This window comes from Bubalus kerabau, chromosome 1 (assembly GCF_029407905.1).
Source record: "Bubalus kerabau isolate K-KA32 ecotype Philippines breed swamp buffalo chromosome 1, PCC_UOA_SB_1v2, whole genome shotgun sequence".
NCBI lineage: Eukaryota > Metazoa > Chordata > Mammalia > Artiodactyla > Bovidae > Bubalus > Bubalus kerabau.
In genome coordinates, this window is record NC_073624.1 from 173,537,261 (window position 1) to 173,556,208 (window position 18,948).

Consider the following 18,948-nt stretch of genomic DNA (forward strand, 5'->3'; position numbering starts at 1 on the left):
AGAACTCAGCGACAGATCTAGAACACGTCCCTCCCTCCTGGCCCTCAGAACCAAACCTGCCAACACTTTGATTTCGGACCTCTGGCTTCCAACTTTGACAAAATTAAGTTCTGTTATTTTAAGCCACTCAGTCCATAGTACTCTGTTAGGGTGGCCATAGGAAACTCAGACACCGAGGGCACGTGGTGTATATGGACACAATCTCTTTGCAGGAATAGCTAATGTTTCTATTCATCTTGGGATAGATTTCCCCCCAAAGATGACCCTGTCTCTAAGACTCAGGGACCTCACCTGAGAGGTGACCTCAGGAAGCCTCTAGGAGGGTAGGGATGTGACACAGGGAGGAAAGAAGCCAGCAGGGAGTGCCAGTGAGCCAGTGACTCTGGGCAATCTGGGCTGGGTCCTGCTGGGACCTCAGGGGGAAAAGCACAGTGCGCAGCCTTAGAGTGGCCCCACGCCGGTGTTGAGGGGCTGCATCACACACCCTTCAGCAGTCCAGTCACTGGCTCCTGGACTGCGTTCCAGCGGGGAACCCTAGGCTGGCTCCAAGTGACTTATAGTTAAAAACAGGGTGGGAACCATGAATGCCAGGCTTGCCACCAGCATCAACTATACTATTAACATATCCCTGATATTTACCCAGCATTTTCATTCCTAGAAACTTAGGCTACACGAACACTACCTTATGAGCTCAAAGAGGTACATACAATGAGGTTTGTGTCAGAAAGGGCCAGGAAATTCAATTCTGTTTTAAATAGAGAATAAAATGACTTGTGTTGTTGGAAGCTGAGAGGCAGTTTGGCTTCAGGTAAAGCTGAATATAGCATCCCAAACAGTGTCACCAAGAAATCCAATTTCTCTGTGCATCTCTGCTCTACTTTAAAAAAACCAAAATTTATTTGGCCAAGTCAGGTCTTAGTTGTGGCCTGTGGGATCTAGTTCCCTGACCAGGGGTTGAACCTAGGCCCCCTTGCACTGGGACTGTGGAGTCTTAACCACTGGGCCACTAGGAAAGTCCCTCTGCTCCACTTTCTGCAGTGGCATCTTCACCCTGGGATTGGTTCCTACCTTGCAGTCATAAGATAGCGCCAACCACCACCCAGGGTCGGGGTTTTAGCTCCTGGGCCAGCGGAAGAGGGAGGGTGCGTCTCGAAGGTCTCCCTGGAAATGGTTAGCAAACATCTTTATTGTCACAGGTCCAGATGGGGTCAAGAGCTCACCTCTGTATATCAGGGGATGCCGCAATGTTGGAGGAGAGTGAGGAGGGGCCGACCTCACTCCTCAGGCTCAGGAGATGGTGTGAGAAATGGTACAGACCAGAAGTTAGGATGGATGTGGGGGGAAATTCAGGAACCCCCAGGAGCCACTAACCAGGCTGTGGTGGCAACAACTGAGTAACACCCTAGCTGTTGGTCAGTAAGGGATTGGTGGTCTCATCACAGGCCACCCCCTGGGGAACACTAAACTGCTGCTAAGCGCATCCTGTGTTTGACAGCTACTGACCTGCAAGAAATACGGCTGGCTGAACGCAGCGCGCAGAGCAGCTCAGCGGACCGTCCCGGGCCTAGTTTGCCTCTGTGCGCGTGCGCGTGCGCTCACCTGGCCCCGTCTCTCCCCTGCCCGCGGAGGCTCCCGCTCCTGGTCTCGGTCTGGGTGGGTGCTGCCAGTCATTCTACACGATGGGCTGCAGGTGAGGTGAGTCTCAGGGGCCCCTGGGAGCCCTCTGGTGGCCTCAGCCTCCACAGAGCAGACCCAGGGCTCCAGGAAACCGTGGGGCTCTGGGGGCAGTGCTTGCTGATGGTCACAGCCCGTCCCGACTGACGGACCCAAAGGGACAAGTGTGTGCACACAGGATCTCTCCTAGGGGCACTGGCCACGGGAGATGTCCCTGCAAAGGGAACAGGAAGCCAGACCTACTTCTCATGGTAAACTCCTCACGCAGTTTGCATTTTCTAGCAAATCCTGACCAAATCAAGGTCGGGATTAACAATCCAGACAGCTGTTACATTTAAAAAAAAAGGTTATTCAACAATCTGTCAAAATAACTTTAACCATGTTTTTGGTTCCTAGGAAATGAGGATCAGAGCCGAAGAAGAGATATGGGCAGGAGAAAAAAAATCATTTTGATTTTTATTAAATATACTCTCTTGGCACAAATCTTTAAAATATATAAACATTATATATAAACAAAGTGTCTTCATGGCATCAAAATGTAACTCCAAATCAGGCCAGGCAACAGTGAGAGGGGTATGACTGCCGAGGGCAAAGGTCCAGCTGTGTGCAGGGCTCAGGGTTGAGGGGCGTCAGCGCTGCCGAGGTGCGCTTGGCTGGGAGCCACCCTGGAGAGCCGCACTGGGGCTGGGAACCCTGGGGGCTCTCCCTGCTCCTGCCCAGCCTGCAGCTCAGGGAGGGCCCTGCCTAAACATCCATTCGGTCTCACCCACCAGGGGTGGACCCCCAGCCTGGGCACCTTATGTTCCCATCCCGTCTCCCTGTGAGGGGTGCCCCTGCCTCTCCTGAGCGCTGGGCAAGGCTGAGAGACAAGGTGGGTGTGACGTTTACCCAATGGGACAGCTCGGGCTCCCTGGGAACAAGAGTCTGGGAACAAGACTGGGGCTGGCTGGTGGAGACATGCAGGAAGGACAGAAGGAAGGGTCTTCCCATCCAGGGGACTAAGGCAAGAAAAATGGAAACAGGACAGAATAAAAGGAGGAAGTGGAAGTCACAACCGGAAATGCACATGTGGCAGAGACACACCCTCTCAGACTCTCACACCTCACGGCTATTAAGCCCACTGGGAAAACCGGCCCTCGCCTTGTTCAGGTCCTGGAACCAGACTGGACTGGTTAGGGTTTACGGTGTCTAGACCCAGGGCCAGCCGGATTGAAAAACAAAAGCAAATATCAAACTCCAAACATCATTAGAAAACAGGTGTTTCTGAGCCCCTGTGGTTCCTGGTGGGCCCTGGGGGCTCTGTGGGACCAGCGCCCTGGGGGCCTGACTCTCTCGGGCTCCACCCTGGGACAATCAAGGCTGCCAGCTGCCTCTGTGTTCTCCATTCACGGGAAATCAGACAACCCGATGGGCCTTAAACTGCCCCAGGTCCCAGCCAAGTCACTGCTCGGGGGAGGGGGGGCGCCCACAATGTGCCAGATGCCATGGGTCCCCCCCCCCCCCAGGAGTCCCCACGCCTAGGGGCAGAGGGTCAGGGCCTGAGGCCCAGCCTCCACTACTGCAGCCAGTGGAGTAGGGCCGAGAGCTTCCTGGCAATCCAGGCAGATGTCTCCAGGTTGGGACTCAGACCCAAACCCTTGGCGATTTCTCAAACCCTGTTGCCTGGAGGCGTGACCCTCCTGGGAACCGTACAAACTGGGTGGGAGTGGGGTAACAGAGGGGAAGACCCAACTCTGGGACCTGGGATCAGGAGTCTGTGATCAGGATAACACTCTTGGGAGAAGCCTCAGGCTCTGGGGAGGGACAAGTCACCTGGGAAATAGTGGTGAAGGCAGGAAAGGCGGGGCAGGGTGGGAGCCTGCACTTGGAGCTACAGCTGAGCAGAAGGCTGGTCTCATGGAGGCCAGGCCTTGGCCTCAGCCTCTCTGGGGCTCCCCCTACCCCCTCCTACCCCCGCCCAAGAACACATACTCAGAACAGCAAGGGGCAGGCGAGGTCTGGCTCTGAGCCTAGTGGGGACCAGGTCCCTAGAACCAGGAGCCTGTCCAAGGGCAAAGAACACCCTAGGAGGCAGCGCTGGCCACGCCCCACTCAGGGCGTTCCCGGCGAACACCTCCAGTGGCAGCCCCAGCCCAGCTGAGGCCGGAAGAGGAGGGCGTGAGAACCCCGCCCCCAGTCCCAACGACGTACAAGGGCCCCGGGCTTTCCCCTCAGACCTGGGCCGCACTGAGCTCAGGCCCCCCAGGCCCCCAGCTTGTTCCACAAGGCGCATCCGTGCGCCTTCTGGGTGGAACCCAGCACATCTTTGCTCCCTGGACTCAGACACGGAAGGAGTCAGCGGCCCACCGCCAACTGAAGCTCAAAGGCGGCCGACCCCACCCGCCCCTAGCTCTGCAGGTGTCGCAGCAGGATCTGCATGAGGTCGAAGGTGGTGAAGCTGATGCCCACGGCGATGGGACCCTTGAGCCAGTTCATGCTCAGGCCTTTGTAGAGGCCGCGCACCACGCCCTCCTCCCGCACGATGGTGCGCATCGTGCGCACGATGGAGGTGCGCTGGTGGCCTGTGACGCCAGCCGTCTGCATGCGCCGCCGCACCACGTCCAGCGGGTAAGAGGCAGACTGCCCGATGAGGCCGGCGCAGGCTCCGAAAATCATGCGCTCAAAGGGGTAGGGCTGCGGGCGGCCGCTGTACTCTGCAGGGGGAAGGGTGGGAGGGACTGTGAGGGCGATGGGAAGGGGCGCCCTGGCAGCCAGAGGTGCTGGCATCCACCCGCGCCCCCTGCACCGCGCTCACACGTGAACACAGCGTCACAGCTGTGCTTCAGGGCCGACCAGCTGTCCTGGGCCTCGGCGTCCCTTCTTCCTCACCTACTGATCCCCCGTTTTTAATCAAATGTGAGATCCAAAAGATTTTTACAACTGAAAAGCACAAAGAATCATATAACCAAGTTCTGTGACCCAGAACAAGCTCAGACCCAGTCATTCTTGTGTCCCATCTTGTAAAGAAAGAATATCACTCTGCCCCGAACCCTCTAACTGCCCAGCCTGCCCAACAGGTGCCCTCTCTATGGGTGGTGTGAGGACCCACTGGCTGAAGGGAGGAGGGAACAGCAAGGGATCAATAGAGATTCTTTAAAAACATGCTCTTTTCAATTAGAAACTAGGGATTAAAAACAGGGAGCCGCCCTATTCACCCAGCAGACTGGCAGAACATACGGAACTTGTCAGCACCAGGAGCAGGTGGGAAGGGAGCCTGGTCCCAGTGCAAGCCTGGCCACTGGAAGAGCAGAGGGTGGAAAAGGTAAAGCAAAGAATGAGGTCTCACACCCACACAAGGAGGACAGCTCCTGGATGTCAGCTGAAAACCCACAACAGCCTCACCGCCCCAAACAGGACGGATCGGAGCTGCACTACCCATGTGCAGGGGGCAGCCACTCAGGTACCTCCTCTAACCAGGAACAGCACAAAGGCTGCACACGAGCCCAGGCAGAAGGGTTTGCAATGAAGGTGAAAGCCGGAGCCGAACCCTAATAAAGAGGCAGGGCTGAGGGGAGATGAGCTGAGGATTGGGTACCGGGTATCTGGGCTTAACCCTGTTTTCCTTAAAAAAAAAAAAAAAAAAACTTGGAGCAAATAAGGCAGATTGTTACCACCAGATCAAACCAAGTAGCAGTTATCAGTGGGCTTATTTGCTCTATGTCTTCTCCTGATCCAGACCCTGGGCCTCCAGCCTGCCCCTCCCTCCACTCGCCCCATCCACCTCCACCTCCCCACCCATCCACAGACAGGTGTGTGCCCCGCGGAGGTGCTGCCCTCCTGGCGCTCCTCACCTCGGTGCAGGCTCTTGAGGGTCTCATAGGTGAAGAAGCTCAGGCCGGCGTAGGGAATGACCCCCAGCACGGTCGGAACAAATCCGTGGTAGAGGGTCTTCAGCCCCTCTTCTCTCGAGATGCGGATGAAGACGTGGAAGATGTTGCTGTACCTGTAGGACAGAGCAGTGCCGGGGGTGGGGTGGGGGGCTGCAGACCTCAGCTCACTAATGCTCTCTCCTCCCCGTCAGCGGGGGCAGGCCTGGATGTCGACAGAACCCCCATGCAGAAGTTCTGGCATTTGAGGGGGCCGTGCATGCCCAAAGCCACCTTCACCACTGGGCTCTTTGCTGTGCTCAGCCCCTGGCTTTCTACTCAGATGCATTTTAAGCACATGTGTTTTCGACTCAACACAGAGACTCTGGGTTTCATGGAAGCACATTGCCACCCAAGCTGAGAGACCCAGTTACTGTCCTTCTGGAAAGCTGCAGAACCCAGGGAGGTCGGGGCAACACAGCCTCAGCACAGCTTCATCAGCCACTGCAGATAGAAGCCCAGACCCTATCCCCAGGGGCCAGGTTGGGGGAGCCCTCCTGGGAACCCCACTAGACACAAAGCCCCTGGTGCTGGTGAAAACGTCACCAGGGTGAGACTCACATTTCCTTTGGGGTCACAGCCATCCGCGCTCTGACCAGGTCCAGCGGGTAGGTCAGCGAGGCGGCCGTGGTTCCAGCCAGCGCGCCGGCGAGGAGGCGGGGCCAAGGGGGCAGGGCCCTGAAAGCGGGTAGGGGCGAAGGTGAGCCCCCAGGGCTCCAGGTGCCCACAGGTCTGGGGTGCGGGAAAAGATGGAACGGGCGGCCAAGCTGATGGGGGGGCGGGGGTGTCTCTTGGGGGGTGCCTGCCTTTGCCCCTGCTTGTCTGAATGAATAAGGGCAGGCGTCTTTCCACCTGCTCTGGGGCACAGCGGGGACTGTGGCCATCCTGGGATGTAGGTTCAGGGAGACCGGGGAAACAAGAAGTTCTGACATGGTGAACAGGTGGAAGACAGAACAGGGTGAGGTGGCAGAGCTGAGAGGGCCGGGTTTTTTGGGGGAAGGGGGGTCTCACTCTCCACGGAAGCCGTAGTAGCTGCCCAGGAGGCGTTTGTACTCCTCGTGTGCGCTGAACTGGATGGCGGCGTAGGGCACCACACGCACCATGGTGGCCGAGTTACCGCGCCACAGGCTCAAGAAGCCTTCGTGGAGGTAGGTGAAGTAGAGGAGCCGGAAGGCCTCCTGGGGGGCAGGCAGTGGAGAGGGGCAACCTCAGTGCCCTAGGCCTCTGAGCGTGGCCTTTGCGGGCAGAGCGCAGCTGCCCTCTCAGCTCACTTGACTTTGCCCAGCCCTGTGCCTGGGAGGGGGGGGGGTGACATCAAAGACCCCCTCCCACGTTCCCTGGGCTCCACACTGGGACCCCCACCCCTTCTCCAAGTCTGGGAATCATGAAGTGAGCGGGGGAAAGCATGGCTGCGAAGCAGAGGGGGTAACCCCCACTAAGGGGGTTTTGTAGGTGTTTGGTAGCCTAGCTTTTTAAAATCCTCTTTATTTTCCTTTATTAAGAAGGAAACACCTGCTCTGTGGGCTTCCCAGTGGCTCAGTGGTAAGCAACCCATCTGCCAATGCAGGAGATGTGGGTTTGATCCCTGGGCAGGGAAGATCCCCTAAAGGAGGGCATGGCAACCCACTCCAGTATTCTTGCCTGGGAAACCCCATGGACAGAGGAGCCTGGCGGGCTACAGTCCATGGGGTCGCAAAGAGTCGGACACAACTGAGTGACCAAAACAACAACAAACAGCAACACTTGCTCTGTGTTTAAAAATAAATCAAATATGAAACCTGTGAGTTTAGACCATCAAGTCCCCTCAGCACCACCCCCAGGACAGGTGGGTCTCCCGTCACTTCCCAGGGTGGGCTGTGTCCAGGCAGACTTGGGGTGCAGACAGATGGCCTTGGCCCCCGTGCCTGGCAGGGGAGGCCTTGGTCACCCAGCAGTCCTGCAGCTGGCCTGGGGTGGGGGTTGGGGAACCAATGGGAAAAGCCCCTTGAAAAGCGTTTGCCCAGCCCCTACCACCCACCTCCCTGCCTCTGCCAGCCCAGTAGGGCAGAGGTGAAGGCCCCAGAGACGGGGGTCCATGACCGAGCGGCTCACCTTGGCAGAAAATCTTTTTGAGGACACTGGAAAAAAAAAAGCAAACACAACACAGATTGTTGGATATGAAGGATGGGACCACCCTCCCACTCCAGTCTGCATGACCCCCACCACAGGGGTCTAGTTTGAGCATGGGGAGTGAGGGCCTCCCCTGGAAATGCCCCCCTTCAATCCCTATAAGGGCCGAGGTGGGGGCATCCCCAGCAAAGTCACCCCCTCCCCAGGAGCCTCCCCACCACCCCCCACACCCAGGCCACTCTGCACCCAACTTCTCCCCTTCTTCAGGGAGAGGAGCCCAGCTGCCACCTGACCCCGCAGGACAGTGAGGGCCTGTGGAAGGACGCAGCTCTCCTGGGGGATGTCCACCGGCTGAACTTCCTCTCCCCCAAGTCCCCTGGAGGGGAGGCATCCCAGCCACCGGCCATGCGGGGGTCAGCTAAGCGGCTCCAGCTCCCTCGGCAGGGGGCGTCTGCCCTCTCCTCCAAGGCCTGGCTCGGGCAGCCCTAGTTCCCACTCTCCTGCCCTCCGGGGCGGCCCGGCCCACCACCACCCCCTACTCCACGGTGAGCTGCACCACGTGGCCAGGTGGACCCGGAAGCCCAAGTCACGAGGGGGTCTCGGCCTGGCAGCACCCGCAGCGCCGCACTTCCCCAGGTCTGCTGCCTTCCTAGCACAGCCCTGCCCTCCTCTCTGTGTGGACGTATGAACAGCGCCTGCCTTCGGAATGAAACTCAGCTCCCCAATGAAACTCAGCTCCCCGTGTGGCACTCCAGAGGGAATCTGTTCCAGGACCAGCTCAGCTGATGGAGACGTGTCCTCAACTGCACACCTGCCCTCTCCCATATCAGCTCACTCCCCCCTCCTCAGGCAGGAGGTTGGTATCAACGGTCCTGTTATATGGACAAGGAACCTGAGGCCGGGAGAGGTGAGGGGACAGCTTGAGCAAGGGGAGGGGCCTGGCTCCAGTCTGCAGCTGCTTCCTCCCAAAGAGCTGAGGGGCAGGGGTCCCACCATGTACGGGACACAAAGGCCTCATCTTCCAGGGCCCCTGCGCCTGCTAAACCCTAAGGAGGGGGAAGCTGGATTCCTGAACTGTGTCTTCCCAAAGAAATATGCTCTCACTCTCAGTGCCTACGAATGAGGCCTTAACTGGAAACGGGCTCTCTGCAGGTGTAATCAAGTGGAGGTCATGCTAGAGCAGGGTGATCCAATGGCGTGGGTCCTTAGAAGAGGATCCAGACACACAGACTGGGATGGGGGGTGCAGTCACAAGCCAAGGATGCCTGGAGTCATCAGAAGCTCGAAGAGGCAAGGAAGGGTCCTCCCTCAGGGCCCCAGGAGGAGCTAACCCTACGGACCCCTTGAATGTGGACTTTCGGCCTCCAGAAAATGAGAATAAATTCCTGCAGTTCTAAGCTGCCTGGTTTCTGGTACTTTGTGATGCCAGTCCTAAACACTGACAGACTTTCTAAGTGGATTCTAAAGAGGCATTTCAAGGGCTTCCCTGCTGATCCAGTGTCTAAGAGTCTGCACTCCCAAGGCATGGGGCCCAGGTTCGATCCCTGGTCGGAGATAGATTCCGTGTGCTGCAATGAAGACTGAAGATCCCATGTGCCGCAACTGAGACCCAGCGTAGCCAAATAAATAATTTTTTTTTTTTAAAGAGACATTTTAGAAAGCCCGTGGCAGTGCGGTGTGGGGCCTGGAGGAGGCGGTGAGCGCCCGGCAGCCTGTCCTTCACAGGCGGTAGGTGCGCAGGCAGAGCTTACCTTGGAAGATGATTTTGGTTCGGTCCAGGGGAGCTACAGCTGTTTTGGCAAGAGCACCAGCCAGTGCCCCAGACAGAAGGGAGCTGAGAACTTGCCTGTGATCACTCTGCAAGAAAACACACGAACACGCTGTCTGTCATCAGGAGGGAGAGGAGGCGTCTGCTCTGCTTGGAACAGTGTCCAGGACAAAGGCTTTTCTTCTCCGCCTGGCCCCGGGCGGCTGGACGTATGGTGGCCAGGGTGACACCGCCCTGCTGGGCCCTGGGCAGGCTGCGGCACCGGCCACAGAGCCTGGGGGCACACAGTGAGAACCTCCTGGGCCGCAGGGACCATCGCGTGAGAGGCTGGGGTGTCGCGCGTGGTTCTAAGTTCTCAGAGACGGCCTCCAGTGGGATCGATGCCAGGCGTAAGAGTTGCTCTTGACCTGTCCTACCTTAGTCCCACCCACTGCCCACGTGCGAGGCACTCTTGAGCTTCCGTGTTTCAGGGTAAAGGCTCCTTGTGGTCTGGGGAGTGGGTGGTGGGTGTGACTCTGCTCAGCATGTCCGCTTTCCACCACTTTCTATCAGGACTTCCAGGGCCGGTGTCTGTGGCTCTTTATCCAGCTAAGCCGAAGGTGATGGGGACAGGCAGGGCTGACTTGCACTTCGTGCTCCTGTGGCCAGTCTCCGAGTTGGTGCTTTCCCGAGTCTTCCTGTGGCTCCCAGAGCCCTGGCTCAAACAGCCCTCCTTCCCTTGAGGCCCACAGAGCCCCGAATCGCAGCCCAGGAAGCCGTCTGCTCATGGGGCCGGAGGCTCCATTCCCACCTCCCCCAGACCCCCGCAATGACTCAGGCATAGCGCTTGCCGGGGGCTCTGTGCAGGACACACCCCACCTGTCCTCACTGCAGTGAGCAAGGAGGTGAGGAGCAGGGGGCTCAATAAGTCTGGGAATCTGTGACGTCCACTCGACCCAGGTGCCCTCAGGAGCCTGGAGTCAGTGTGGGGCAGGGGCATGTACGAGCCCCCACCGCTCCCCTCACAGGGCTGCCAGTCGGCAGAGGGAGCCAGACACGAACGAGCTCTTCAGACAAATGTGTGCAGAGTCAGCAGTCTGGGAGGGGCTGTGGGGAGGGGGCTGGGAGTTCCAGGAGAATGCAGTCTACGGGCCAAGGCTGTGTGATGAGGCGCACCTAGAGGCAGGGCGTGGCTGCGCGCACGAGTGCGTGTGTGTGACACTAATCAACCGGGAGGAACTGAACACTCAGAGGCCCCAGTGAGGAGCCGGGGACCACAAGGAGGGCAGGGCGGACACAGGGAAGGGGAGGGCCAAGGGAAGACAGAAGTGACGAAAGGTGGGCGAGGCTGGACCCCACAGAGCCTGACAAGGAGGTTGACCGTGGCCTACAGAGAAATGGAGACGCGTGCAAGGTGAACAGGTTATTTTAACTGGAACCAGAGGAGAGGCAGCTCCTGTGAAACCCAGGGTTGAGACGGCAGAGGCCGGGACCAGAGGAGGCTGCGAGAGGCGAGTGATGAGGGGGCATGTGAGGGGTTCGGCTGGCAGTCTGGGTTCCTGAGTGGGCTTGGTGGAGTCTAGGGCGATGCCCAGGTTTGCTCAGCTCTGTGGGTGTCTCAGGGTGGGGCTGGGTCTGCCCGCAGTGACTGGAGGGCCTCTCTGCACCCCGGTCCCTCACCTCGGTCACAGTCACGTGCTGACTCCTGGCCCAGACCCCAGATCGCGTCCCAGGTGAATGTCGCCAGGGCCCTGTGCCCCTCGACCTGGCCCCTCCCCTTAACGTCCCTGGTGCCCCCTCCACCAGCCCAGCCCACCTCTCCCTGAAAGAACGAGTCCCCACAGCAGTGTGTTCTTGACTCAGTTTCTGAGGCTGAGCTTTACCAGAGGGTTCCACCTTTTTGCTTCACAGAGACCCGTCACTGGGGACCCCTGCCTTTTCTGGGTCACACGGCAAGGTTCTGGACATCTGGCTTCCAGGGACGTGGACAGCAGATGCCAGAAGGCTCAGGGGTGTTTCTGGCACCAGCTTTGAGGCCCATCTGCCCCTCTGCTTCTGTCTGCTCTCTGTGAATCCGTGTGGCAACCACCGAGCTCAAGCCTCTGTGAGCACAGGGATGCCCTGCGGCCTGCCCACGGGCCTGTGAGCACTGGAGGCAGAGCCCAGGTGCCCCTCCATCTCCCCCACCAGGCACTTCCTGGGATGCCTGCGGTGCTCATCATCGCCAGGCCAGCGCTGCACATGCAAGAACACACATCCTGAAACCCAGCCCTTGGCGTGCAGCTCCGAAGACACTCGGTGAGGAGTGCACGCTCAGTGCAGAAGGCGGCTGCTGCCTTCCGCCGACACTCCCGGGGACTCCGAAATGACGCAGCTGGCTTATCCTTTAAAGATGTGTTAGTTGCTCAGTTGTGTCCTATTCTTTGCCGCCCCATGGATTGTACCCTGCTAGGCTCCTCTGTCTGTGGGATCCTCCAGGCAAGAATACTGGAGTGGGTTGCCACTTCCTCCTCCAGGGGATCTTCCCGACCCAGGGATTGAACCTGGGTCTCCTCCACTGCAGGCAGATTCTTTACCATCTGAGCCACCAGGGAAGCCATCATGGTTGGCAAAGGCATCACCAAATGGTCAAAGTCTCCACGACTATCATATGAGTTGTGGTTGTTCAGTCTCTAAGTCGTGTCCAACTCCTTGGGACCCCATGCGCCGCAGCACACCCGTCTTCACTGTCCTTCACTGTCTCCCAGACTTTGTGCAAAGGCATGTCTGTTGAGTCAGTGATGCTATCTCATCATCTTATCCTCCGCCGCCCCCTTCTCCTCTTGCCCTCAGTTTTTCCCAGCATCAGAGTCTTTTCCAATGAGTCAGTTCTTTGCATCAGGCAGCCAAAGTACTACAGATTCAGCTTCAGCATCAGTCTTTCCAATGAACATTCGGGGTTGATTTCCTTTAGGATGGACTGGTTTGATCTCCCTGCAGTCCAAGGGACTCTCAAGAGTCTTCTCTAACACCACAGTTCGAAAGCATCAATTCTTCAGCGGTCAGCTTTCTTTATGGTCCAATTCTTACATCTGAACATGACTACTGAAAAATCATAGCTTTGACTAGATGGACCTGTCTTGGCAAAGTGATGTCTCTGGTTTTTAATATGCTGTCTGGGTTGGTCATAGCTTTCCTTCCAAGGAGCAAGCGTCACTGTCCTTGGAGCTCAAGAAAATAAAATCTGTCACTGCTTCTGCTTTTTCCCCTTCTATTTGCCATGAAGTGATGAGACCAAATGCCATGATCCTAGTTTTTTGAATGTTGAGTTTCAAATCAGATTTTTCACTCTCCTCTTTCACCTTTATCAAGAGGCTCTTTAGTTCCTCTTCTCTTTCTGCCATAGGGGTGATGTCATCTGCATATCTGAGGTTATTGCTATTTCTCCCATCAATCTTGATTCCAGCTTGTGATTCATCCAGCCCCGCAGTTTGCATGATGTACTCTGCATATAATTTAAATCAAGACAGTGACAACATACAGCCCTGTCATACTCCTTTCCCAATTTTGAACCAGTCTGTTGTTCCATATCCAGTTCTAACTTCTCATCATAGGAGAGATCCTTGCAAATGAAGAATGAGGCAGGCAGCCTGATGGAGAGAAAACGGGTGGTCCACAGACAGGATCCACACAAGCAGCAAAACCACAGGAAGATGCCCGGCTCTTTCACCAAAGAAATGGGACACTGTAGAGTGAGCTCCCTGCACTGGGTTAGCCAAGCAGGCAAGACTGATGCGGGTCACGCCGGCCAGCAGGAGGAAAACTACTGCCGCGTGTGTCTGAGTGCAGGCTGGGCACAGGGGCCTTTGCTGGGCATGTCTGCTTGGCGGGATCCGTCTGGGCCAGTGGAGGGAGGGCCACATCTCCCTCATATGCTAAAGTTCACTGAACTGTGAGGGATGGGGTGCCTGCTCTGGGGCTCACCCCTCTGTTGACCAGCGTGGTGATGGGTGTCCCGAGAACCAGGCCTCCTGTCCGCCCGGTGCTCCACGGAGCAACCTGGAACTTGGGGAAAGGTCAGGAGGGCCAGAGGTTGACGCTGCTTCAGCCTTTGAGCCCCTGGACTTTGAGAACTGCCTGCGGGCGCCTGAGCCAGCCTGGCAGTGAAGGTGGATTAGTCCATGCTCGAGGTTCTGGTGGGAGAACTTCTCCTGGCTTCTGTGGTGAACAAGCACGGGCCTGATCCAATTTCTTTACGAGGGAATAAACCTTTTGTCTTCAACTGAAGGGCGTCACTGGGGATGAACTTCAGAGCTGAGGGTAAACTCCTCCCTGGCGTGAGGAGCTCCCCTCAGCCCACCCCACCTTTGGCTAATTACTCTGTGTTGGCAAATCTGAGTCAGAAGAGGGACCCAGGGACACCTTTGACATCCCTGCCAAATGTGGGTGAGGTTTTGACTTCTTGCCAAGCGATGGGGCGGCGGGATCCACAGCACAGACAGGGCTATAAAAACAGAATAGGAGGCCGTCACCCCCCACCGCCCCCGCCCTTAGTGTGGGAGGGGGTGATTTATATGAGGTGCGAGCACGGAAGAGGGAGCGGGTGAGCGCGCCCATGGAGGGGCAGGGGTACTTGCCTTTGAGGAGACGTGCGCGGGCAGGACGGGCTCGGCATCGTCACGCAAACGCACCACGCCTTCCTTCACACCAGTACCCATTCCAGGCCTGCTCAGGACGGCGGGGACTCAGTCCTGGGGAGCAAAACGGGGCGCAGTGAGAAGGCAGCCTCCTCCACCAGCCCAGGGCCTGGAATTCATCCTCAATGACCTCATGCCAGCACTGCCGCAGAGGCACACTTCGCCTAACCTGACTTCGGTCTCCCTGCAGGATAAAGGCAACAGAACCTGCATCTGGATGCCAGAGTCCCCTGCCCTGACTGCTTAATCATTTACAAGAGCACTTCCCATCAGCTCTGTGATTTCGTCGTCACCAACAGGCCTCTGAGTCCTCCATTGTTTTCCAAGCTGGCACCGACTGCTTAGGTTGGCTCAGAGAGGTTAAGCTGCCAGCCAGGTCACACAGCAGGAGGTGGGGGGGCAGGGTGGGCTCTAGAACGTGGAGGCCGGAGGTCTCCACCTGCCCTGGAGCCCAGTCCACTTTGGGGTGATGCCAGCTTGGACCTGAGATTCCGTTCTCAGAAATACTTTTAGAAAATTAATCTTTGAGCTTCACTAGTAGTTCTGAGCGACTTCACTTTCACTTTTCACTTTCATGCGCTGGAGAAGGAAATGGCAACCCACTCCAGTGTTCTTGCCTGGAGAATCCCAGGGACGGGGGAGCCTGGTGGGCTGCCGTCTATGGGGTCACACAGAGTTGGACACGACTGAAGCGACTTAGCAGCAGCAGCAGTTCAGTGGTTAAGAATCCACCTGCCAATGCAAGGGACATGGGTTTGATCCCTGGTCTGGGAAGCTCCCACACGCCGCGGGGCAACTACGCCTGCATGCCACAACTACTGAGCCCTCGTGCCCGGAGCCCGTGCTCCACGGCAAGAGCAGCCACCTCAATGAGAGGCCCGCGCACCGCAACACAGCAGCTCTGGCGTGCTGCAGCCAGAGAAAGCCCGCTCACAGCCACAGAGACCCAGGGCAGCCAAAAATAAGCAAATACAAGTAACTTTTTAAAAAGGAGATAGTCTTTGTCCTCCTGTGTGGCTGCCGGCCCTTTGTGGCGAAGCTTATAGTAAGTGTCCTAATACTTGAGGATTTCTCGCTGGCAACCTGTAAGCAGATCAATTAGGGAGTCCCTGGAGAAAGAGAACCAGGAATGGCTCTCTTGACAAAAGAGAAGCATTCTGGCCTAAGCCATTATGTGATCGAAACCTGGAGGCAATGACTGCCCTTGAACAGGTCTCAGTAATTAATGATCTTAAGAGAACAAAGGAAGGCGGGAACAGAGAAAAGTCAGTCAGATAGTAGTGCAGTAACAAGGCAGATAAGAAACTGTGGAACATTCTGAAAGAGATGGCAATACCAGACCACCTGACCTGCCTCCTGAGAAACCTGTATGCAGGTCAGGAAGCAACAGTTAGAACTGGACATGGAACAACAGACTGGTTCCAAATAGGAAAAGGAGTACGTCAAGGCTGTATATTGTCACCCTGTTTATTTAACTTATATGCAGAGTACATCATGAGAAATGCTGGACTGGAAGAAGCACAAGCTGGAATCAAGATTGCCGGGAGAAATCTCAATAACCTCAGATATGCAGATGACACCACCCTTATGGCAGAAAGTGAAGAGGAACTAAAGAGCCTCTTGATGAAAGTGAAAGAGAGTGAAAAAGTTGGCTTAAAGCTCAACATTCAGAAAACGAAGATCATGGCATCTGGTCCCACCACTTCATGGGAAATAGATGGGGAAACAGTGGAAACAGTGTCAGACTTTATTTTTCTGGGCTCCAAAATCACTGCAGATGGTGACTGCAGCCATGAAATTAAAAGATGCTTACTCCTTGGAAGGAAAGTTATGACCAACCTAGATAGCATATTCAAAAGCAGAGACATTACTTTGCCAACAAAGGTCCGTCTAGTCAAGGCTATGGTTTTTCCTGTGGTCATGTATGGATGTGAGAGTTGGACTGTGAAGAAGTCTGAGCGCTGAAGAATTGATGCTTTTGAACTGTGGTGTTGGAGAAGACTCTTGAGAGTCCCTTGGACTGCAAGAAGATCCAACCAGTCCATCCTAAAGGAGATCAGTCCTGGGTGTTCATTGGAAAGACTGATGCTAAAGCTGAAATTCCAATACTTTGGCCACCTCATGCCAAGAGTTGACTCATTGAAAAAGACTCTGATGCTGGGAGGGATTGGGGGCAGGAGGAGAAGGGGACGACAGAGGATGAGATGGCTGGATGGCATCACCTATTCAACACACATGAGTTTGGGTGAACTCTAGGAGTTGGTGATGGACAGGGAGGCCTGGCGTGCTACGATTCATGGGGTTACCAAGAGTCACACGACTGAGCGACTGAACTGAACTGAACTGAATAAGGCAGAGCCCTAGTTTCTCCTTGGAGAAGGCAATGGCACCCCACTCCAGTACTCTTGCCTGGAAAATCCCATGGATAGAGGAGCCTGGTGCGCTGCAGTCCATGGGGTCGCTAGGAGTCGGACACGAATGAGCGACTTCACTTTCACTTTTCACTTTCATGCATTGGAGAAGGAAATGGCAACCCACTCCAGTGTTCTTGCCTGGAGAATCCCAGGGACTGGGGAGCCTGGTGGGCTGCCGTCTATGGGGTCACACAGAGTTGGACACGACTGATGCGACTTAACAGCAGCAGCAGCAGCAGTTCCTCCTCAAAGGATATACATAATAATAAATATATCTTTGAGTTCTGTGGGAACTAAGGCCCCCAAGCAGGTGGAGGGTGGAATGATGTTGATCCTCCTGACTTCAATCAACTAAAGCTTGGACTCTGGACCTTTGCCCCAATTCTATGCTGAATTGTCCTCTGCTCAAGCCCCTTCCTGAATACTCATGGACCCTGAGCTTAAAACTTGCCCAGTTTTGCTGTTCAGGGAGACGTTGCTTTGGAAAAGGTCCCTTGTATTTCATTTAACTTGCTGCAGGTCATAAATCCTTCCTTCTCCCCACCTTTGGCTTGGTTGTGTCTACTGGCTTAACATTCACGAAGAGGCAAACCCAGTCCTCAGGTTAATACAGGTTTGTGTCCAAATTTCCTCCTATAAAAGAACGTTTTTTCCTCTTTGTAAGGACACCCAGTCCTAATGGATAAGAGTCCACCCTAACAACCTCAAGTAATAAATCCTTCCTTCTCCCCATCTTTGGACTTGGTTGTGTCTATTGGCTTGACATCCACCAAGAGGTGAACCCACTGTTTTGGTAACAAACCTACCTTTAACCTCCCAGAGGAAGCGCACTCAAAGCTTAGCCAACCACAGGGAGAGGACCAGGAGGAAAAACATACAATATGAAGGACCGGTGTCACCGAGATGCCACTGGGCACTGGTGTGCTTGGAGGCCTCAGTTCCATGCTTTAAAATCACCCAGTGAACCCACAGGCTTCCTTGGGACTTCCCTGGTGGTCCAGTGGTTAAGAATCCGCCTTCCAATGCAGGGGACATGGGTACAATCCTTGGTGGGGGAACTAAGATCCTACATGCCACAGGGCAGCTGGAACCCAAGCCAAAAATAAAAATAAGTATTTTAAAAAATATTATGCTTTCCTGTGCTCAGTCACGTGTCACCCCATGGACTGTAGCCTGCCAGGCTCTCCTGTCCATCCCGGCAGGAATACTGGAGTGGGTTGCCATTTCCTCCTCCAGGGGATGTTCCTGACCCAGGGATCGAACCCGTGTCTCCTGTGGCTCCTATGTTGGCAGGCGGATTCTTTAGCGCTGAGCTACCTGGGAGGCCCCATGCTTTCCTGTAAATGATGCAAATGAGGCAGATACCCGCTGAGCCAGCTGTGGAAGCCCCTCCTGCCGTCTGGGCCCTCCCAAGCACCCGCTGGCATGGGGCATCTTAAGAAGCACAAGCAGGATTGTGTTCCAAGCGGCCTCTGCTGCCGTTTCCTACCTAAAACGGTCCCTGACTCGGGGAGGAAGGGCTGCTTCTAAGACAGGGCCAGAAATTTAAGGATGAGCCTGGGCCACCCTGGGGTGCCGGGCAGGAGCCACAGCCCATGGTGCTGTGTCAATGGGACACAACGGCAAATCAAGGCGCCCCCAGCGGCCAAAGCAGGAACACCCTGAGCAACACAATCAGTAAAGCGGTGTTGGACTACGATTATTATTTTGGCAGCACCACAGCATGCTGGATCTTAGTTCCCCAACCAGCGATGGAACCCACACCCCCTGTAGCCCAAGTGCGGAATCTTAACCACTGGACCAGCAGGGAAGTCCCAGCAGTGTTGCATTATAACCCAAAGTGCAAAATAAATATCCACAAGTCCACACGAACATAAATAAATAATTGAATAAATAAATGAGGAGGAAGAGACAAATGTCCCAGGTTGAAGAATGTCAGTCCCAAGTAACTGACACAGGTGCTCAGCCCTGGAAGAGGGGAAGCATAAGCAGGAGCCCTGAGGTGTGGGCCATGGGTGGTGACTTCCTTTCAAAGGGCACAGCACAGAAAGTGGAGGGGAGTCACTTTAGTGAAGACAGCTGCCAGAAACCCCTCAGCCAGGCGCTCGAGGCCAGCACCGCAGTGGTAAGGCACGTTCACGGCACACGCCCTGGGCACCTGTGTGATGAAAAAGGCTCCTCCTCTCCGAAGCCCAGTCTAACCATGAGAAAAACATCGGACAAATCCCAACCAAGGGCCATCCTACAGAACACCAGGCCAGTTTTCCTCCAACCTGTTATGGTCATCAAGACCAAGAGAGTCTGAGAAACTATCTCAGCCCAGAGAAGCCTAAAGAGAAGTGCTGGTGATGACTAAATGTAATGGGAGGATCCTGTGACAGAAAAAGGACATTAGAACTGGAGAAGGAAATGGCAACCCGCTC

General features: G+C 55.7%; 1 protein-coding gene across 2 annotated transcripts in view; it reads right to left on the minus strand.

Moving 5' to 3' along the window:
- Positions 1-2,110: 2,110 nt before the first annotated feature.
- The window catches only part of SLC25A42 (solute carrier family 25 member 42), a 44,716-nt gene continuing 27,878 nt past the window's right edge, over positions 2,111-18,948 (minus strand). For both annotated transcript variants that reach the window (XM_055540671.1, XM_055540661.1), the window contains exons 2-8: positions 14,052-14,165; positions 9,440-9,545; positions 7,671-7,696; positions 6,591-6,757; positions 6,141-6,257; positions 5,505-5,656; positions 2,111-4,367 (exon numbers count right to left, since the gene is read on the minus strand). In XM_055540671.1, coding sequence (XP_055396646.1) covers positions 4,060-4,367; positions 5,505-5,656; positions 6,141-6,257; positions 6,591-6,757; positions 7,671-7,696; positions 9,440-9,545; positions 14,052-14,132 — 957 coding nt within the window. In that variant the 5' untranslated portion in view covers positions 14,133-14,165 and the 3' untranslated portion in view covers positions 2,111-4,059. The remainder of the gene's footprint in view (positions 4,368-5,504; positions 5,657-6,140; positions 6,258-6,590; positions 6,758-7,670; positions 7,697-9,439; positions 9,546-14,051; positions 14,166-18,948) is intronic.